The 23,617-nt window shown below is 42.6% G+C and overlaps 1 protein-coding gene across 1 annotated transcript in view; it reads right to left on the bottom strand.

Moving 5' to 3' along the window:
* The window catches only part of TEX11 (testis expressed 11), a 3,096,519-nt gene that overhangs the window by 2,501,062 nt on the left and 571,840 nt on the right, over positions 1-23,617 (bottom strand). The window contains exon 4 of the mRNA XM_069612434.1: positions 16,727-16,811. Coding sequence (XP_069468535.1) covers positions 16,727-16,811 — 85 coding nt within the window. The remainder of the gene's footprint in view (positions 1-16,726; positions 16,812-23,617) is intronic.

The following is a 23,617-nucleotide window of genomic DNA, read 5'->3' as shown; positions in this document are numbered from 1 at the left end:
TAGTGGTGCATACTGATTGAAACCTCTATTTGGGTCCCCAGAACAACGGCGCTAACTACCTGAGAATTTGCTCAAATACCCCTAAGATACCCCGTTTGCGTTCCCCAACGTTTTTGAAAGAACCAAGGGAACATTATATATCAGCTAAAGACAACCTTATTGGACATATTGCCCACGGGACATTCCCCTTCTACCCTGACCCGACAAGGAAGCGAAGGAACAGTACCACTATGCTAACAGTCAAGAAGTGTTCTGCCACGAGATACAACCTTCGGAATCAGAAGGGCAGAGCCTCTACCACAGGACCGAATAAGGGTAAGGGTATGAAAACAGTTCCGAAGGAAAGAGGAATTATCACTGACTTTTTTCCACCTCCGCCTACTCCAAATATCATAAGCCCATCGCTAAGCGGGGAGAAGGAGCCGAGTATACACAGCAGAACAAACAACTCAGCGTGCCTAGGGGAGAGTATAATTGATAACAACTCATTGCTTGACCTCTGTCTGTCTATGCAGAGAGCCATGACTCCGCTACCGCGAAGCAGCACAAGCAATCAAATCAATAGTTACCAACCCCAGACGATAACTTCACAACGGGAAGCGATAGATAGATTATCCGCTTCCCCTAACCTTGCTGTCCATTTAGACTCGCAGGAATCAGAAAACAACAGTGACCTCAGAGAAGGCAGTACGAGCCTGGGGGATTTGCAAGCATCTGTAGCATCTGTACAATTTGCATTAAATATCCTATTGAAGATGTGCGGGAAGATACTTGACGTTACCCTCGCAATCGCAACAAGCGACACTGAGAAAAACAACCCTAAGGAGACCGAGCCGGAACTCATCAACACTAACACGCAAGATGGTTCTGACTCTGGGACCCAGGACCCAAATATTACCAATAACTCGGAAATCTACCTCTCACGTAAACAGAGACGCCTGACAAAAAAGGCGATTGGAAGAAGAAAGCGTCAGACTGCAACAATCATATTACCAGACACAGTAGAGACAGCGGAGGAAATCTTGAGGCCAACAGTAGGCAGCACTCCCAAAAAAGGACAGAGAAAAGTCAAACGGAGAGCGGCACGGGCACGCAAACGCATCGCAGTAAAAGAAGGAAAGCTCACTAGTTGGCTTATTAATGACAAATGCAATACCCCTAAATTAACAGTGGCTCTAGAACCAGAATCCTCTCTATGTGAAAAAGAACAGGACGCAAATATATCCCAGAATAACACAAACAATATATCAGCTATCTCAATACCCTTGATCAACGAGCCTCAATTAACAACAGCATCACCAGCTGAGGAAAAGGGCAACTTTATGGTACCTGGAGGCGGAAGAATCTGCCTGATTAAAAATCTCTATCAATCTAGTAACCATGATTGGATTACCAGATCAGCATTGATGACCAGACTGTATACCATTCCGCAGCTGAGAGTGCTACGATCTGAGGACTTTGCATTTGTTGAACCACTAGAAGTGACGAACTCAAGTACATCGGCCCTTCACTGCAAATTTCTAGCCACTGCAGAACTACTGCGTAACTTTAAAACCAACTTGAGGGAAGTTGACCTGGAAATAGATGCTGATCCGAACATCACCGATCCACAGTGGCCGACCCAGATGCCAAATCCAATTATGGAAGAAAGGACCATAATACAGCCACCTAAAGATGACTCTGTACAGTTGGTAGACATACAGAAGGTCCTCAAATGGCTATTAGAGTCCCTACCAGGAACAACAGCAAATCGATGAGATCAAACCATCATTTCTTGGAATTGCCGGGGATTCAGCCATCTATTATCGCCTGATGGCTCAATGCCCTTATTAATGGGCAATACCTGTATATGTCTACAAGAGACGTGGCTTACCTCCCGAGCCCTGCTAAATGGGTACACTATACACCAGGAATTAGCCAAAAAGGGACTAAGGGGAAGACCATATGGAGGTCTATTAATTGGCATCCTGCATCCGCTAAGATCTATCCGCATTCATACGAAAATGGACGAATTCATACTGGCAGTGGAACTGGAGCTCCCCGGCGAAGATAAAACGGAGCATGTCCTCCTGGTTAATATATGTAATCCATTTGAATCTTCTCAGAGCGAGACTATCCAGGAAGCTTGTCACGATCTGTTGATCAATTGGCTGACGGAGCCGAAGAAAAATATGGTTATCTTTGTTGGTGATTTTAATTGCCACTTAATTGGTGAGCCGAGCACCAGTAACAACCCCCTGCTGAAGAAAATAGGCAAACTGAAACATGGAAGCGTAAATGCGGAGGGACAACTATGGTTTAATTTCTTTAAAGCATGGAACTTTGAACTATTAAACGGCAGAACCATCAGTGACTATCCGGGAAAATCAACATGGAGAAACTTCATATCCAGTAGTACATTGGACTATATATACGTAAGTCCTACCATGACCACCTGGGTCACAGATATGAAGATCAAGGATAATGATTGGAGCGACCATGCTACTCTCACACTCTCTTTCAATTATATTACACAATTTACACCGTATAAACCTATTGGTGAGTTGAAGACGAATCATGCTCTCTCCAAGATACGATGGTCTGACATCAATATTAAACGAGCCATAGATCATACAATCAACTATCCAAATCTGTGTCATACAGAACTCTTGGCCATGACCAGCAAGGAGATCGAAGAATGGATCGCAGCATTCTCAAACACCTATGCAGCGATTAAAACAAATATGCGGGCCCCCGAGACCAAGACCACTAATATATTTGATATTGAAATCAGAGATGCCAAACGAACTCTAAGAGCTGACCTGAGGAAATTACGTAAAGCTTCCACTACATTGAACAACTATCTGACTCTTAGCAAGAAGCTAAAAAATGCCTACAGAACATGGCTAAAGCAGAAACGCTATGCAATAAAACTGCTCAAATGGCAAACAACAGTCCAAACGTTATGCACGGGTAACTCCCGAACTATATGGGGACTACTGAGCACGGCTCGGGGTGACACCAGCATCCCCTTAACCAATTCAATTGGCATCAGCCAATGGGAGGAATTCCTGAAAACCCGGAACGGCACGGACCAGGTAAAGCCACAGGAGAGGATGCCCCAGGATCCACCTCTGATCCCTTTCAAAGTGTCAGTTGAATCTCTGATTATCAGGATAAAAAAGCTCAAATCCTCAAGAGCTCCGGGACCCAACGGCTTAGCAAATGTAGTATTAAAGAGCAACCCTGAATATTGGGCAGAGGTACTCAAGATCCTCTTTGAAAAGATTCTGAAGGAAGGCCAAATCCCCGAATCCTGGCAGACAGCAATCCTGATGCCTGTATATAAGAGAGGTGACCGCTCAGACCCTGGAAACTACCGTCTACTTTCAATGCTGGACTGCACGGGCAAGCTATTTGCAGCATATCTTCTTCAGGAACTCCAAATATGGGCAGACAGAGAAAAGATCCTTGATTGTTTCCAATGTGGATTTAGAAGCGGATATTCCACTACACATAACCTGGTAGTAATGGATATTCTCTGTAACAAGGCCAGAACATCAGGTAACCCACCTCTATATGCCTTGTTCATAGATTTCAAGTCCGCCTTTGATTTAGTCCCCAGGGAACTACTTTGGGCCAAACTCGAAAAACTGGGATGTCCTAAAGAAATACTACATTACCTCAAGTTATTGCACTACAATACCACAGTTTCCCTGAAGCTGGACGCAAAAGGGAATATGACCAGCAAGGTCAACCAAAACTGTGGCGTGAAACAAGGATGTGTTACGGCACCAATACTATATAACCTGTTTGTCCATGATATACCTAAAGCACTATCATTGGAAAACAACTGCCCCCCCAAGATTGGATCCACCCATTGTGTAGTGCTAGCATATGCTGACGATTTAGTCATCTTGGACCACACTATCAGCGGCATTCGTAGATCAGCTGAGGCACTATGGTCCTATACTCAAGCCAATGGGTTGGCTATTAATCTAAATAAAACACAGATGGTAATGTTCAGTTCCAAGAAGATAGCAAGAACCGGTCTAAACATATACGGGACGGCAATCAAATATACCCCATATTATAGATATCTGGGTGTCGAGGTTGAGCACAAGGGGCATTACACCATTTGTAAACAAATTAGAACTACAAGAGCTGCTCAAGCAACAGCACTTATTCATCGTTTTTCTACAACTTACTGTGGCTATACCATCTGGGCAGCACGCCAACTATACCTACAGGTCTTAACACCAATGATAATCTATGGCCTGGAGGCATTGCAATTGATAGAACTAGACTGGCTTCAAATCCTTGAAGGAAAATTTTGGAAAAAAATACTCGGTCTCCCGGGCTGTATCCCAATGGCCATCCTTAGATTAGAGCTCGGCCTTACTTCCTGGAAGTCTCTTGTACTCAGGAAGAGAGCCGAATTATACCTAAAAGCAACACCGGACACAGCCAATTTATTGTTAGTGGCGATTCATTGTGAAATTAACAAAGCATCCTCATATCCTTTTATGAAAAAGAACATCGTCAAATATCTTGAAGAGATCGGCTGGACCCAAAAACAACAAGAGGTCTCCACTCCTGTGTTGAGAGCGTTAGCCAAGAAATCTGAATTGCACGATTGGATCAGCAATTTTGCACACTTGGAAAACCTAAAGCGCTATAAATTTGTGCAATTCATGAATTACACTCTCAAGAAGCCATTGCCATATCTGAATCTATGCCCTTCGCCACGGCTACGACGATTTATCCTTTTGTTAAGGATCGATCAGTTGCCTGTACTGGCCATAAGTGGGATTAAGAATAATCTCCCCTTACCTGAACGTTTCTGCAGGTTGTGTAAGGACAGAATGAAATCAGAAACGGGCAAACATGTTCTTACCAGATGTGTCGCTATGATAAAGGTCTACACATCATTTTACACAGATTTTGTCCATAACATGGAACATGTTGGCAGTAATGAATTCTGGCAAAGAGCCGTTAACGCAAAGGGAAACGGAATGAAATTATACATTGCCATGTATAATGTTTGGATGACTGTCGAGAAATTATTGGGCATAAACATATAGCGAACTGTCAACTCATGGATGCTCTCCTTCTGTTTTACTATGAGAAAGTTTTTATTAGGAAAAAACTCTATAATTTTCCCACCAGCAATTACTATTTGGACTTGTAGTCTTTAATATGTAAAAGAATTAATATTCATCCACTGGTGGATTACGAACACATCCGTACATTCTTTTAACTTTGAACTCTGAATGTAACTCATTTCTCTTTTTATACTCAATTCTTTTTTTTTTTCTTCTTCTCCTTTTTTTTTTGTTTATTCTGCTTATTCTGCTTATTTTGCTCCTTATGTTATTATTTTCTTTTCTTTATTCATTTAATATGCTAGTATTTATTTGTATGATCAATTGTTTTTCTTTTGCTGAATGTAATTTCTTATGTCATGTGAAAAGCTTATAATAAGCTGTAACACATTAATAATAAATTAAATTAAATTATTTGATTTTTTCTTAATATATATGCTGTAGCTGCTGTTCTTTTGGGCCTACCTGCACTTGTGTTTGCCCTTTTGGTTGAATGTCCTTACTAATGTCCTTATCAATTTTTTATTGATTTTTTTCACAATGGACGACTTTCATTCAAACTGTTTATTTTTGTTCATCTTTATGTTGTGCATTATGTTTAGCCTCAGATGAAGAGTCGGTGATGACTCAAAACACGTGTCAGGCTACTTCGTTATTAAACTCATTGGACTCATGAGAAATTCCTCCTTTTTTGAATTACTTGGAACACCTGTCACTATTGCACTGTTCAGCGCAGTGAGACTGAGAACTGTCTGTGTTCATTTACTGTCTTTAAACAAGTCTGTAGTCTACGTCATCCGCTAATGGGACTCTAGATACGACTCCTTCTGTTACGTGCTATGACACAGGACGCTGGGCTTATTTTAGCGTGAATTTCCTCTTCTCACAATTTCTCAATTGCTTGGCTCTTCTCCTCAAGTCAATTACTTAATAACTCAACGCTCATCCTCTTGAGTTGTTTTTTACCCCAGCCCCGCTCCGTTAAGATGTCGTTTATAGCCTGTTTGAAGCTCTATCATCTTTATCCAGTCATTTGTTTTTAATTTTCGTTTCGTCTGTTGTGGTCTTTTTGTCAGCATTTCATCTGTGATTTCTTCTAACTGCATTTTCTTTTTTATTTCCGCAGTCCGTTTTGAGAATGCTGATACTTGCATTGCTTGTTTTTTTTCTTTTAAAATTTCTAGTGATGGAATCTTATCCTCAGCTATTATTTTTCTATACAAATCCATCTGCTTCCATAGCACTATGGATTGTATGGATTGTAGACCCAATTCGAATCTAATTCTGACTGTTGGAAATTATTTAGGAAGGGCTAACATCTTTCGCCAGTATATTCCTTCAATATAAGACCATTTGATTGCTTCCTGGTTGGCTAGGGTTTCACTTGCATAGGTTAGTATCAGAATTACTTTTTGTTTATATAGCAAAGTTGTTGCTTTAGCTGAATATGTTCCATATTTGAAGTGGAAAAATCGTCCTTGTCTTGTCAGGGATCTGGCCTTCCCTTCAATATGTTCCTTCCATTCGTTTTCATTCTTCGAAGGGTTAATCAAGGCACCCAAGTATTTTATTGTCTTCGTTGTATTAATTACTTGACCTTTTAACATGAGTTTTCTGGTTTGTTGAGTTTTTGTCTTCTGTGTTGACAATTTCATCACTTTTGTTTTGTCAGTGTTGATTTGTAAATCATTTTCCAACATATATTCTTGTGCTTTGTCCAAGGTTTGTTGTAATCCTTTCACAGTTTTATCGAGAATGATGATATCGTCAGCATATATTAGTGTTTGTATTGGTTCGCTGTTAATTTTAGGTGGATTTGCTTTGGTATTTTGGATTTTTTCTCCAAAGTCATTGGTGTACAAGTTATATAAACATGCTGCTAGGGGACATCCTTGCTTTAACCCATTCCAAGTTGGGATGGATTCAGTGACTGTTCCTTCAGATGTTAGTCGTACTCGCACAGATGTATTTGCATACCGTTTTTTCATTGGATTTAGGATGTTGGAAGGACAACCCCATGAGTTTAATTATTTCCAAAGTTTGTTCCTGTTCACGGAGTCAAACTCCATCTTTAAGTCTATGAAGAGAGCATACATTTGTTGGTTTCTGTTAAATGCTTCTGTTTTTAAGATGTTCAATAACAAAAGATTTACGTTCGTTCCAATCTTAGTTACAAAGCCTGTTTGTCTTTTTGCTTGTTTTCCGTTGATTGCTGCCCAGTTATTAAGCTTTTTTTGAAGATAACCTGCAAAAAGCTTTCCCAGGGGATCTAGAAGTGCTATTGGTCTATAATTACCTGGGTTTTTTCTATCACCTGCTTTGAAGATCGGAATCAAGATGACAGTTGTCCAGGTATCAGGGATTTCCTTTGTCTTTTCCATAATTTGGAACAGATGGAGTAGAAACTTTGACCATATTTCTGGAGCTGCCTTGAGCATTGTATTTGAAAGTCCATCTGGACCTGGGGCTCTGGACGAATTTAGAGCCTTGATGGTATTTATAACTTCTTCTTCATCCCAATTAAGGTTCCACAGTGAAATATCCTTTTCGATCTCTTTGATCAACTTCTGCTCTTTGTTCTTATACAGTCCTGTATAGTGATTGACCCATAAACTGGACTCTACTTCTTGGATCATTGTTTGTTGTTTTGCTGCGTTGTTCATCATTTACAAAGATATCTTGTATGTTTTAATTGGAGTGCAGCAAGAATTGCTTCCGCATCTTTTTGTTTCATCATTGCCTCATTCGCTTTTAGAAAATTGCTGTATTTTTGTTTTTCTTTTCTGATTTGATTTTTATAGTCCGGTTCTTTCATTTTTTCCAATTGTGGCAATCTTTTCTGGTGTTGCTGTTTTGTTTGTTTAATTTCTCTGTTATACTGGTGTTTGTGTATATGGTTTGATGTATACTTGGGCTTTGAATTGGCCTTTTTATATTTTTCTAGTATCCAGCCATAGTTCAATTTTGCTCGATCTTTCAGAACTGCATTTTCCAGCAGAGTAAGTATTTCTGGTACTTGGTGTGGTTGATGAATTCGAATTATTCAGGCCATTTGTGATTTCAAGTGCTGGTAAGTCTATGCGATCAGCTTCCTTCCTTTTTGCCGTCAAGTGATAGATATTTGGTGGTGATCGCTTGCAATGTGTGGTAAATTATTAGTCGCAGTTATTAGTTTCTGTAAACTCACTGAAGTGAATATATAATCAATGATTGAGGTGAAATTTTCATGTGTCCAGGTTGGACAAGGTAAGCCCTTATCATTCATAGGCTGTTCGCATAAGGTGATATTGGAAATTCTCATTTCTTTCGTCCATTTTCTTGCACAACTTGTCATTTCTTGTGTGTTACATTTGTCCCCTCTTTTATTGAATAGGTGTATATTGAGATCTCCTACAATGATAAGTTCATTGTTGCTATTGGACAGAGTGATGTAGTCAATTTCATCGCATACCGAATCAATTAGTTTGTCATCATTAATTGCTGTCGGATTCCAGTAGATGTTAAAAACTGATATACACCCGGATTTCGTGGACTGTGTCAAGTTGTCTTCGTCACTATCCAAATTAATGGTTATGTAGTGAGCCCATGGATGTATATTTTTTCTAGCTACTATTGACCATGAAGGAATGTTTTTCATTAAAATCATCATTCCTGATGCAGGCCGACCTACAATCGAAGTTATTTCAGGATTCATCCAAGTTATGTATCCCTCACAGAGGACCTCTTCTACCAACCATGTTTCTTGCAGACAGATTATTTCTGAATCTGCCAGGGTTAGTGAAGCATCTTCAAGGAGGTGTTTGTGTCCTCGCATATTCCATGATGTTAAAGATATTTTATTTAGCTTATCTTCTTGCTTTTTTGGTTGTTATAAGTATGTTTTTTTCATTTCTTGGCTTTGATATACTCTTCTAAATTCCGGTCTTAATGTTGGAGAACTCTTCGGCTCTCTCCCATTTTTGCCTGTTTGTTTGCTCTATTTTTCTCTCTTTTTGATTTTGATCTGAGCGCGCTATATTCTTGCATTTTTCTTCCGCCATGCATCTTGTTACAAAGATTTCTTCTGTATTAAATCCTAATTTTCCTAATTGGTAATTCATTGCAAGTACACATTGCATAATCTCTTCAGAGTAGAAATCAATATTCACTACCTCCATATGGTTTTTATTTGGGAAGATGATTACTTCAATATCATCAGTTCCGATTCACTTAAGTTGGGGTATAGCTTTGAATAACCGTAAGATATTAGATCTGTTGAGCATCACTGGTGGTTCTGTGAATGTCGTCATTTGAAATAGTGCTATTCTGTAAGCATACGTAGAGCTCCGTGGGTTATAGAATTTTGCTATCGTGATTGGTGGACTTCCAGAAAGCACGGATCTTTCATTTCCTCTTGTTCCCTCTTGTACTGCTGTGGATAACCACGTTTCATCATTCGATACAACCGAGTATTTAAGTGATAGATTGTTTGTTTGTTCGTCTGAGCCTTGTGTGTTGCTTGTAGTGTCCATGGTTGTATCATCGCATTCATCTATGATTATTAATGCACCGTCTTGTGAATTTATGGAGGATAGATTACTTTCTGACAAATCTTCACTTATCACTATCTCTCCAGAAATTGGCAGAGTTTTTTGTTTGTTTGATGTGTCCTGCTTAATTTCTGCTAATAACTCATCCAATGGTTCAGTCTGGATGTTATTATATTTTTGAGGTATAGTTGTCAAGTTCTTGATTGTTGGTAAATTCACCTTCTGTCCCTGTTGCACCGTATTTTTAATAGTATCTCGTTGTTTGGTTGTTTGGGTCTTTTCACTTAACAATTTTTGAACTGTTTGCATTTTACGCAGGAATGCATGGGAACCTGTTTGCGTTTTCTTAATGGCTTTTTTTATGCATTGATTTATTTGGCAAGCTTTGATCTACTGTCCCTCGTTTGGCCAAATCAAAAATGTCAAAGGGAGTACATATTGGTGGTTCGATATTGCCCGAGATTGACGGGACTGGAATGTCACAAAGGTCAATAGAAACATTTTGCATTTCATATTGTGTTGTTTGATCAGAGTTCATGAACTCCATTTTTTCTTCAGTTTGTGTTTCTTTAGCAGAGGTGATATTTGGGCCGGTATTTGTGTTTGTTTTTTTGCTTTGTTGTCTATCAGTTTTTTTGTTATAGTAGACACAGTTTCCATCAAGTTTTGTTTGTCTATGCGATCTACTCTTGCCATGTCTGCTAATCTTGTTTGCCACATCCTGGAAGTTTCAGCTTCATATTTCAGTCTTTCTTGTATGGTGTTTGTGAAAGATTCAAGCTGCGTTTGTTTAGTCATTATCATTGCAAGAAGGGTTGCTTGATCTTTTGTTGCGTCAACCATATATTCCTGTATTTTTAGGAAAGGGATCATTGCATTTGAAAGTACTGCTACCAAGGTGTTCTGTAGATCTAGCATCGTGGTCGGCACTCTATATGGAGATTTGAACATATTCCTTAAAGACTCATCTTTCGTACTCATAGATTGAGATTTAGAATCCTCTGTTCTTTGGTTTTTTGTACCGTTGCAAGGTGTTTCTAAATTTATCTTTAGCGGGCTCTGCTTTCCTTTAGGTATGATCGGTGTAGATGTGTTAATCTGTTTAGTTTGAGCAGGTGTAAGGACTTCATTAAACACTTCTGCTCTTTTTTCTTGGGAATCCATTATTGCATCTATTTCTGTGATATCAAGCGACAGCCTTGCTATTCGAATGGGTAAAGATTTGGTATAGTCATCATTAATGGAGTCTGTAGGATAGTATGTTGAATGCCATTGCTGTTTCGCTATCCTGGCTCTCTCTTGGAGTGTTGGAGTGAAAGTAGTATCTTCAGATTTGGCTTTTGGTAATTTTTTATTTGGTGTTCTAGTTTGCTGTTGGATTATTGGTACTGGAATGTCAGCATCAAGTGGTGAGTTATCCGGATGCACTTTCTCTGTAGTTGGTAATTGAGAGATCCAGCTATTGGTTTTGTAGGATTTGATGTCTGGCTGTATTGGTAACCTATTACCCTCTTTGTCATCAGCTGGTGGTATAGTTACAGTAGGTAACCCCTTTGTCAGGTCTGTAGCATCTTTAGTAATATTGTGATCTTGGTCTGCCATATTCCTTATCTTTGATATTTCCAATATCCAGTTTAGGTGCTTCGGAATTCTTTTTAAGCAGGGGCTGCTGTGCGTTGATGCCTGTTGTCCTTTGTGAAGAGATTTTTCCTTTAGAAATCTTCAAAAAGATGGTTTCGTCATCGGTGTCTTCTACTCAAAAGTAGGGTTTCAAAAAATGCTGTGACTGCGGTTCGAAGATGTTCGTTACGGACCCCCACAGAATATGCTTGTGGTGCCTGGTGTTCATCCTTCATCAGAGTGTGAGGATTGCCTGTCCATGACGTCGAAAGTCCTGAGAGAGGGCAGAGGGAAACTTGCAGCAGGTAGGGCCCATAAATGAACTTCGACTCTGTCGAAAAGACAGACTTCGGACGAGTCGAGAACTGTTTCTCCTCACCAATCGTCATTGTCTAGACATTCGAAGAAACTGCGCCATAGGTCGCCATCTTCGACGTCTTCGGGTTCCTCTCCGGAATGGGTCGTTTGCCCAACTAAAACTGCCTCACCAGTTGAGTGGGAAGAGTTAAGGCTTAAAATGATGAAGGTGTTCAAGAATGCGGTCTTGACCCCCTCGACTACACTCAAAAGCCATGCTCTGGTCGAAAGACCTGATAAATATAAAAGCTGTGCGCCTTCAGGCCCGGCAGGCAAAACTCCTCGAGAGTGGTCTAAAGATCCCTCGAGTCGAGGAAACCTTCCTTCGAGGATTGAGTAATCGACACCATTGGCCTCGAGAGACTCTTCATCGACACCATTGGCGCTGAAAGATGCATCATCGACGCCATTGGCGCCGAACACTCATGAAGGTCATCAACTCATCGAGCTTCGAGCTCCTCAATGCTACAGGCATCAAAGTCATCGATGCAGCCATCGAAGCCCTCAACGTCGACAGTCTCGACGATTTCAGCACATTTATCAACAAGTATTATGACCCCATCGGGTACTATGGAGAAAACATATACCCCTTTGCCTACGGCTGACTTTTTCAAGTCACTTTCCTCCAATAATGAGGATGCAGAGCCACCATCATCAGATGAGTCTAGATCTTTTGACCTCCAATATGGTACGCCATCAGTCGCTGAGGCCCTAACCTCTGAAGAGTCCAGAATAAAGGATCCTCAAGAGTGCCTGCATGCTGCCAGTGGTTTGGACACTTCAACAGAGGTAGAGTTGGCAGATCAGATGCGTCTGATCATGCAGAGGTTACCTACAGGCTGATGTTAAGGGTAGATGAATATATGGGATGGGCTAGACCAAGTCCAGTCTTTGAACATGATGACTGGAACGACATCCTAGACAGGGGATCTCAGGAATATCTCAGGAATATCAAATTGTTCCATTCCATGCAGCTTTGCAAAAGCATTTAGCTACCAATTGGGAGGCGCCTGAACTCAATCCGGCTGTCAATAAGAAGCTGACCTGTGTTTCGGCTGGAAGTATGGCCTGAAAATTAGCTAATGCCGCGTGTACGTTGGCAAGGTTTACTCACACCCTTTGGGAGTGTATATCCATGGCAGCTGACCATATCCCCAAGAACGAGAAAGGTTTGTAAACATAGTCAAGGATGGAAAGGACGCTATGTGTTAATCCCTTTAGATTGGTCTCGACTCTGCTGACAGCATCAGCAGAACAAAGACGGCTAGCACAGTAATGCGCAGGTTTGCCTGGTTGAGAAAGTCAGGATTTACTCCAGAGGTACAATCCAAACTGCTCAACATGTCCTTTGACAACACTCATTTGTTCGGTAGCAAGGCTGATGATAGTTAGGAGAAACTGCAAACTGCAAAGGCAGCAGCCAAATCCCTTGGTGCTGTGATTAGACAACCTCTGAATCACCCCACAGGTACACCCTGGAGGGGTAGGTCCTTTAGTCACTACTCCACATTTGGAAGAAGCAGAGGACAGTCAGTTCAAAGAGGCCAAAGAAGATTCCCCTGTGGTGGACGGGGAAGAGGTACTAAGATAACCTCAGCAGCAGCTGCTTTGCCATCAGCCACTGAGTCAGCTGCCCCAAAACCTCTCTGAGGACTTAGTTCACAAGACTGCAGTGGGAGGCAGACTGTCACAGCATCTGATAGAATGGTAGGCTATTATTTAAGATTCATGGGCATTGGAGACAGTTGCCCAGGGTTACTGCCTTCCCTTTCTAAAAAAGCCTCAGAGTCATCCACCGGGGAACAGCTCTTTCAAAGTTCCAGATCTGCTCCTTATGCACGAAATATTAACCCTGCTAGAGAAAGGTGCTGTAGAACCAGTACCTGTGGTGGAGCGGAACAAGGGTTGGTACTCCACATACATTCTAATACCAATAAAGGACGGAGGATTGAGACCCATCTTGGACTTAAGAAACTTGAACAAGTTCCTCAGGAAGGACAAGTTCAAGATGGTTACCCTTTCTCAAAGCCTTCAGGCTCTGCAGCTTCAGGACTGGATGGTATCATTGGACCTACAGGATGCTTACTTTCATGTGCCAATCCATCACAAGCACAGACAGTACTGCCGTTGGCAGTTCTATCTAATTATCAGTTTCAGGTTCTGCCATTTGGGCTAACCTCTGCCCCGAGGGTTTTCACAAAGTTAATGGCGGTGGTGACAGCGAGTCTCAGGAGAGGGGGAATTCACATTCCCCTACCTGGACGATTGGCTGATCAGGGCCAGTTCCCCCGAACAGGCCCTGGAACATCTCAGCTCCACCTGTCATTTCCTTCACAGACTGGGCTTCTCCCTCAACATCAAAAGAAGTCTCACATGATAGCATCTCAAAGGCTCCAATTCATTGGAGCGGTCCTGGATGTATCCCTGGGAAAAGCCTCACCACCAGAGGTGAGGGCTCAAGACATTCTGCAGATGGTCACCAAATTCTAGAATGCCCAGCGTCTTCTGGCCTTTGACCTTTCCTGCATTTTTCTGGTGTCAGAGGCTCGTCTGAGAATGAGATCTCTCCAATGGGCTCTCAGGACTCAGTGGTCCCAATTCTCAGGAAGGCTGTCAAACCTCCTACAGATTCCAAGCAGAGTCTCACAGGACCCGAGGTGGTGGGCCTGCCAAGAGAACATTTTGAAAGGAGAACCGTTTTGGCCTCCATGGCCAGAGATAACAGTAGTGACGGACGCCTCACTAACGGAGTACAGAGCCCACGCCAACGATCTGACAATCAGCGGTCGTTGCTCTCCATCGGAGTCCAAACTGCACATCAACCTTTTGGAGCTGAGGGCAATCAGACTAGCGCTGAAGGCTTTTCTGCCATCTGTACGGGGAAAGAATTTCCTGATAATGATGGACAACACAGTGGCCATGTACTACCTCAACAAAAGACGAGCTGTAGGGTCACTACCATGGGCAGAGAGGCAATGCAGCTCTGGTTCTGGACAATTCAAGAAGGAATCTCCCAATCGTCAGTTCACCTAGGATAACACAGAGGCGGACAGGCAGAGCAAAGTCTCCCACGAGTGGGAACTAGCTAGGGAAGTCCTTCAAGAGTTATTCACCCTTTGGGGAACCCCTTAAGTGGATTTGTTCGCAACCAGTGTCAACCGGAAGTGCAAACTGTTCGGCTCCAGGGAATTTCCTCCAAGAGGAGCTCTAGGAGATGCGTTTGTGGTGGACTCGGAGTTTCCACTCCTGTACGCATTTCCTCCAGTCCCCGTCATTCCTCACATGATCAGGAGGTTGAGAAAGTTTGGGAAATACATGATCATAATCGTGCCGGATTGGGCCAGGAGGACATGTTACCCGGACCTTCTGGACAAGTCCATCTGCCTACAATACGTCTTCCACAAAGAGAGGACCTTCTCTCACGAGAGGAAGGTCGGGTTCCCCATTCAGAGATCAAGACGCTCAGCCTTCACACATGGTTTCTGAGAGGCTGAGATACAAGGATTGGGACCACGCGGATGATGTAATGGAGATCTTGCTTTCAGCCACCCCCCCGTTGGAACCCCCGCCGTTGGAACAAGTTCTGTAGCTGGCGTAGAGATAAGAATGTTGATCCATTTATATGTAATACACCTATGGTGTTATGCTTTTTGTTACACCTAGCTAATCTGGGGCTCCAGATTGGTACTATTAAAGGATAACTTACAGCGCTTTCTATATTGAAGCGCACTTCGGAGGAATTTTCTTACTTCAAAATCCCTCTAATAATACAATTTCTAAAAGGATTGACAAATATTTTCCCTCCAATCCCTTTTCAAGTCACGGTTTGGGATCTCAACTTGGTGTTGAAATTCAGGATGTGTGCTCCTTTCGAGTCTATACACTCCTGTCCTTTGAGGCTGCTAACACTGCACACCATCTTATTAATAGCCATTACATCTGCATGAAGGGTGAGTGAGCTTTAGGCTTTATCCTGCAAGTCTCTTTACACTGTTTTGTATAAGGACAAGGTGGTCCTTAAGGTAAAACCCACCTTTTTACCCAAAATTGTTTCTGAATTCCATCTGCCTCAGAAAATAACATTACCTTCATTTTACCTTCCTCCGCACCCTGGGAAGGAAGAGGAGAGGCTTTACAGGCTTGACCCTAAATGTGCACCAAGCTTCTATATCACCAGAATGGCAAAGATACAACAGGATGACCAATTGTTTGTTGGCTACTCTGGCCACAAATTGGGTATAGCTATCACCAAACAGACATTATACAGATGGATAATACTGGCAATATCTTAATGCTACAGACTGGCGGGAAAAGACCCTCTAGAAGGCCTTCGGCGCATTCGACCAGGGGCATGGCGACTTCCTCTGCATTACAGAGGGGAGTGCCTATAAAAGTCATTTGTGCGGCTGCCACATGGTCATCTGTACATACTTTCACCAAACATTACAGTTTACACTCTTCTTCAGGCCGGGAAAGTCTATTTGGTGAAGCAGTGTTGCATTCTGTGCACACAGACCAGTGAAAACTACTAAATTGTCATACAAATTCTGACTCCCTCCGGAAATACTAGAAACTGCTTTGGGAGTCTATCAAAGATAAGGATTACATGGGAGGACAAAATCCATTCGAAGAACAAGTTACTAACCCCTGGATGTTCCTCCCCCATATTCCTTATCGCCCCTCCCAACCTACACCTACTTCCTTTGCGATTTCAGTCTGCGCTCTCTCAGGAGGAGTTATTGTCAGGTATGGGATAAATCCTTCATTTTTAAAAACAGAACTGAAGCCAAAAGCCTCTGCACGTTCTATAAATACCTTTGGTGACGTTGACATTGAGACAGAGGCCTCCGAGGGACATCGAGTCCACAGGCATCGATGCACAGCGCTGCCTGCTGACATTTTTTTTTACAAAGCAGCTAAACTGGGTATTGGAAATATCAAAGATAAGGAATACGTGGGAGGAACATCCAGTCAAAAGAACGTTACCAGGGGTAAGTAACTTGTTCTTTCAAATGATTAACTATAAATGTCTCATCTGTCAGCTATATAATGTCCTATTTTGCCAATTTTGCATTGCATAAAGGAGACTGAAGTATTCAGCATGATTTTGATGTCAAGTTCTGTATCATTACTTACATTTTGCTCTATCTTCGTTGCTGATAAACGATCCCATTATTTTTGTCACTCCCCAGTTCCACAGGCTTATTGCACATTCTTCGACCTAACAGGAGAAAAACACAGAAGATGTCCTTTTTCATTTGTTCCACTTGGGATATAACACAATACTTGGGAGATGAGTTGCAAAACTAAAATCAGATTGCTGAAGGTGAACTAGATGTCATCAAAGAAACCATAGCCAAAATAAAAACAGAAAACACTTGACGGCCATGAAGAACCCAAAGGAAAAGTACAATAATTCTCAAAATTACTCATTGACACCTTTAGTGGGCAGAATAAAAAAGTATCCTACAGACATATCTGTAAAAATAGGATAAAAGAGCAAGTTAGTAAGTCCACGATTCATCAACAAGCAAATAGATGAAGTTAGGGGATAATTGACTGACGGCCCAGTTATGAATTGGTTAGTAATGGTAAATTGGTGGTATTTGCCAAATACCACCAGAATAACTATCCACCCAATTTAGGGTTGAGAGGTATGTATATTTACCTCAGCAGTATTGTGAAGAGATATCATCAGCTGTAAATCAGGTATATTTTCACCCCAAAAATCTACCTTTTCTTTCCTCCACCTCCAAAATAGCCCCATACTATGTTTGTTTGTTTGTTTGTTTGTTTGTTTGTTTGTTTATTTTATTTCTAATGCGCATAACAGGACGCACCAATAAGAAGTTGCAAGGCTTACAAAGTTTCAAAATAGTTCACAATATAACAAAATAAATGTACAGGTAAAATTGCTTACAGGCAAAATATAGGTATAAATGTTCAGATTATATGCAATTCAATTATACAGTTCAGTTCCAACTATTATTTACAATGATGGGCAACATCAGCATGGTGTAGGCAGGTGTGACAATCTAACTAGCCTTCGGTCAGGTTGAGATAGGTGATATATCTCTTTCTAAAGTGTGGATAAGGTTGGTCTACTCTCAACTCGTGGGGCAAGGTGTTCCAGAGTTTGACAACCTTCACAGGAAAACTGTTACCACCGATCCTGGTTAGTCTAAATCTCGGTACCACAAGCAGTTGGTATTACTAACTCTTGTTGGCCTACTGGATGTTCTTCTCATCAGTTTGTCTGTTAAGTAACTATGGGCATCATTGTTTAAAGCTTTATGGGTCAAGGAGGCCATTTTTAGCCGTATTTTATTATCGGTAGAGAGCCACTTGTGTTGACGTCTAGTTGAGGCAATGTGTACTCTTTTGTTCATGCCTAGTGCGACTCTTAGACATACATCCACATCTACTATGTAGATGTATTAACTGTTGTAAGGAAGGCATGGTATCAAACAGTGAAGACAGATACAAGTGATCACAGTTCAAGGGTGTTTATTGAACTTCAATGGGTTGGTTAACGCCTATCTAAACCTAAATCTAAGGATGGGAGCAAGCTTAGACCATCAAATAATAACAACGCAGTCTTAGTGGAGACTTCGCCAAAATACGAGGGCCTATACTAATAAACCTATTGCCAATCCTTACTTCTAAATACAAATGGTGTGGGACAACTGTTAGGGAGAATTCTCTGTTTAGGCTGAATTTCATAACCTAGTGAGTGCCCCAGCAGCTTTGCTGGATTTTTGGGGTTTATTTTTTTTCTCCTGCCAAGAGTGAGACTCTTTTACCCTCACTCTTGGACATGATTTGAGTATGTCTCTTTTGACTCTAGATGGGTTTAATGGGCTATGGGGTCATTTACTCCATAGGGCTTCATGTTTTTTTGTAATATGTGTTACACAGCACCCTCAGTGCAGTAACACAGGGCTGTCATAGTGACCCCCCAGTATAGACTCCATACCATGGGACTGACTACGGTCTCCCAGGGCATGTAAAGTCACCATTGACTTTACTAGTCTCACAAACTGAACAGCAACAGTACAAACCATCATATTGTGGACGTACTGGCCGGGGAAATTCGATTGCCCCGGGGTCTGTTAGTCGAGGGGGCACGTCTCCGTCCCCCCTGAACGAGTTTTGGCTGGTGGCAGTGGATACTATTTTTTATATTCGACCGCGAATATATCCCTATGGGATTTCCCATTGTTCGAGGCTACCAACTTTAATGATTTAATTCCTATAGCCTCGAACATACTGCTGGTTTATTTATTTAATATTCATTCTCCAGTTGGTATTTTTTGCCAGAACTCGGTTCTAAAATGGCGTTTGTGTTCGCTTCTCTGACTTCAACCCAAGTGAGCCCTTTGTTCCACTTTTTGGCGGGCTTCTCCACAGAAGCCCTCCAAAGTGGTGCCACTCTGTCTGGGGCATTTAGGAAGGGTGGAGGGGGATTTAGGCACCCTGGACTGAGTTGCCTAGGCAACTCAAGTCGCACTCCGTCCTGATTGGCCCAAGTGGTGAGCCTGCCGGCTCACCACTTAGCATGCTTGAGTGACAGCTAGGCTGAGTGAATGGGGGTTTTCTGCATAAAAGCAGGGCTTTGGGGACTGGAACTTCAGAAGTCGCCACAGGACCTAAGAATCCGACGAGGGAGAAGCTGAGCCGGCCTGCTACGACGACACAACCGGTGGAGCCCTGCTGAACCGTCTCACCACTTTTCCCAACAACAGAGGAGATCTCCAGCCTGGAGAGTCTTCTTCCTTCGACTGGTGGGGATAACCAGTCTGCTTCCTTTTTCGCTTCCTGGAGCATCTCGTGGCCGCCTTGCCTGTGCCAAGCACCCCAGCAACCCGGGATACCACGTTTTACCACTACCGCAAATCCAAGGGTAGTACCTTTAACCAGAAAACTCTGCGGATCTTGGGTGCATTTGTGCCCTGCTCTCTCCAAAAGTGGGCCCGGCCTATGGACTTTGGCTCACAAATAACTTTGGACTTTCCTGCCTTGCTTAAGAGTTCCTAAGTATTAGTGTGGTGTATTTTCCTACATTCTGCCTTTTTCCCTCCCTTTTTCGTTAACTTATTGGAGTGCCATCTATAGTTAAGCGCTCACCTCTGTCTGGAAATAAGTGGTGTTAACTAAGACTTGTCTGATAAGGAAATAGGGATGTATATATAATAATAGTAACTGTATTTAGAGTGATTTACCATACTAGTGCTGGAGTGTTTCAATAAGTGTGTTTTTAAATAAATAATTATATACCTTGATACCAAAGCTCTGGTCAGTGTTGCTTGTGCTATTGTATCTGAGTGCCTATTGTGTATACTTTGCATACTGCCTAACTCTTCTTGAGGGAAGTCTCACTGCTCAGCCACAGCTACCAGGTAAATCGGGGTGGTACAGACTTCTACCAAGTGGGTTTACTGCCAACACCTCTAGTCTTAAATCTTTTGCAGTGGTCCCCAAGGGAACTGCACAGGTTTCTGCCTAACACTGGTGTACAGCGGTGGGATTTGTATTGAGTATACATTTTAGAGTGCTTTAAGAGACCTTAGTGCAACTAACCACAAAGCTTAGCACTGAAAAGGTAATATTTCTAACATGTCAACTATGGAAAATTATAGTCAAGAGTCCCTTGCTACAAAAACTGCTGATTGTTTAAGAGTTCTCTGTAAGCATAAGAATCTCCTGACTAAGGCAAGAAAATGGAATTGATAGAAAGATTGTTAGCTAACCAAAACCTGGATGATGGTTCAGCGGAACCTACCATGCCAGAAACAGTAGATAACAGTATAGAGATTGATGTTGATCAAAATGTTGATAATCTTGAGGAAGAGTCAGAAGAGGAGGGTGAGGCTGCTGTGACTGTCCCCCCTAGGCCTCTTTCTGCTCTGCCAGCTGTACCTACTGGACCTTTACCAGGTCCCACACTTAGTCCTCAATATCTGGAGCTAGAGAAAATGAAACTTGAATTAAAATTCAAGAGACTGAATACTCAGGCTGATCAAAGACACCAAGAACTGAATCAAGAACTCAGGCTAAGGAAAATGGAGCTGAAGCATGAGCTAGAAATGAAGAAATTATCTGTAGACAATGCTTCTCTCTCTAACTCCTCTAGAAGTTCCAGTCCTAAAAGCCCCCGGATGCCTAAGGAATTGATTGGTATGTATGAGCCTAAGTTGGATGTGTTGGATTGGTTGTCTCTGTTTGAATATAATCATGGGCTCCAGAACATCACAGGAAATGACTTACTCACCTGGTTGTTCTCTAGGCTTCCCCCTGTCGCAACTGATGTGGTAATGGAAATGGGGGAGGAGGATAAGAAGGACTATGAATGTGTGAAATTAGCTTTGATAGCTAGATTTGGGAAGACCAAAGAGGTTTAGAACCCTCAAAAAGCATGATGGTACCCCTTGGGCTACCTGGGTGAGTGAAGGGTTGAAAAACTTGGAGGGATGGATTAAGGGTTACAAAGTGAACACTTATGAAGGTATGAGAAATTTGTTTATGTTGGAATCAATTTATGATGCCTGCTCTCCTGAGCTCAGACAACTCTTGGCTGATTCAAAGGAATTAGATTCCAGAAAACTAGCTAAGGCTGCTGACTTGTGGGTTGTCAACCGGGCCACTCACAAGGATTCTAGGGTAACTCAGAAAAAAGGATGAGGGGAGACAGCCTAAAAAGGACTCCAAAAAGAATACCAATACTGCAAATTCCAAAGAGGGCCCCAAACAAAACCATAAGGGTAAGCCACAAGTAAAACCGAATCAGGCTAGTGTACCTTCTGGTCCCAGACCAGAAGGAGGTCAGAACAGGCCTCCATTCCAGAGAGCCTTTGGCTCTTGTTATGTTTGTAAGGCCACTGACCATGTGAAAGGAGATCCCAGATGAAAGGGTAAACCTTCAGGGATCCAGCTTGCCTCCTTAGCCTTCGCTCAAGAAGAGGAAGTCCCAATGGCAAGTGGAAACTTTATACTGCTGGCTGATGAACCCATGGGAGTCTCAGCCAGTGTTTCTTTAGTCTCTCTGGGGTTGTGGGAACAACAGAATTTAGATGTATATAATTCAATCCCAGATAATACTAAAGAGTATTATAAGGACAGTGTCCAGGTGAAAGGTCAGGAGACTCCTGCCATTAGGGCCACTGGGGCCAGCATAACTGTGGTGGATGAATCGTTTTTCAAGGCAGAGGATGTTGCTAAGGCACCCAAATGCCTCACCGAGTTAGCTGGAGGGCCTGTGCAGATGTGTCCCCAGTTACCAGTTCTCATCCAGTGCAATGATATGACTGTGAAGATACCTGTCAGTGTACAATGCGAGGTGCCAGGAAGGATTTTGTTGGGTAATGACCTGAAAGCTCTTGGAGTTGTTTCACATACCCCCAGACCTCCTAGTAAAAGGTTACAGGAGCTCACTAAACCTGCAAGGGAGAAAACCTTGAATGGTTCTTCTCAGGAGATGATGAAGAAAGATATCACTCCTCCTCCACTGGAGCAAACTACTGCAGTCTCAACCAGATCAGGAGCCAAGGGGCAACCCAAAACTCCAAGGAAAAAGCCAGCAGCAAGCACTCCAGTGCTTCCAACAAGGACTTCCCCTAGGTTGTCCAAGGTTACACCAGTAACTCCCCCTCCAGCTGAGGCTGAGAGGGTGGTTGAACCCTGTGTGGTTGAACTAGACTCTGAAGAAGAGCTAGTAGGAGGCCAAGACCTTATTGGAGATTTAGATCCAGCTGACCATCCTGAGCTGCAGTCTTTACTGGCAGAAGGTGGACTCAGCAGATCAGCTTTCCGTAAGGGCCAAAGAGAATGTCCAACTCTGGAAGGTCTCTGCCAACAGGCAACTTCTCAGGCTGATGGGCAAGAACCTGGGAAGTACAGGTTACACTGGGAAGATGGCCTCTTTTACAGTGAACCAACTGAATCTGAACCTGGAGACTACAAGCGCCTTGTAGTACCTCAAGAAAACAGACAACAGTTCTTACAACTCGCCCATGAGATACCTTTGGCTGGTTACTTGAGTTTCAAGAAGACCAAGGAAAGGCTCTTTCTCTACTTTTATTGGCCAAAGATGGGGGTTGAAGTAGATAAGTACTGTAAGAGCTGCCATACCTGCCAGACTTCTGGTAACGTTGGTTCCAAGAATGTGGCACCTTTAGTGCCTTTCCCAGTTGTGGGAGTCCCATTTGAGAGGGTAGGGATTGACATTGTTGGTCCCCTTGATGCCCCAACCTCCTCAGGCAACAGGTTTATCCTTGTTGTAGTAGACCATGCTACTAGGTACCCTGAGGCAATTCCTATGAGGACTGTTACAGCTCCGGCTGTGGCTAAGGCCCTCCTTGGTATTTTTACCAGGGTGGGGTTTCCTAAGGAAGTAATCTCTGACAGGGGGTCAAATTTTATGTCCCACTACATGAAAGCCATGTAGAAAACCTACGGAGTTACTTACAAGTTCTCAACAGCATACCACCCTCAGACAAATGGGTTGGTAGAAAGGTTTAACAGAACCATGAAGAGCATGATAGGTGCTTTAGAGGAACCCCTTAAACAAAAGTGGGACCTTCTACTGCCATGCCTTCTCTTTGCTTATAGAGAAGTCCCTCAGGAGGGAGTAGGTTATTCTCCCTTTGAGCTTCTTTATGGCCATCCGGTCAGAGGCCCATTGGCCCTGATCAAGGAAGGGTTGGAGAGTGCTCCTTCCCCCAATCCAGTCAGAGTGACTGACTATGTGATAGGTCTCCGCAGGAGAATGTCACAAATGATGGCAGAAGCAAGTGATAACTTGAAAACTGGACAAGCATTGGTCAAACACTGGCATGACCAAAAGGCTAACATGGTTGAGTTCACTCAAGACCAGCTAGTTCTCGTTATGCTCCCAACAAGGCAGAGGGCCTTACAGGACAAATGGATGGGACCCTTCAAGATTGTGGGAAAACTTGGAGAGGTCAACTATCTGGTGGATCTGGGCAAACCCAGGGAAGCTCCCAGAGTCTTCCACATCAACCGCCTCAA

This window comes from Ambystoma mexicanum, chromosome 5p (assembly GCF_040938575.1).
Source record: "Ambystoma mexicanum isolate Mex_15411 chromosome 5p, UKY_AmexF1_1, whole genome shotgun sequence".
NCBI classification, from domain to species: domain Eukaryota; kingdom Metazoa; phylum Chordata; class Amphibia; order Caudata; family Ambystomatidae; genus Ambystoma; species Ambystoma mexicanum.
Note: the sequence above shows the minus strand (reverse complement) of the source record. Positions and strands in the feature narration are given on the sequence as shown.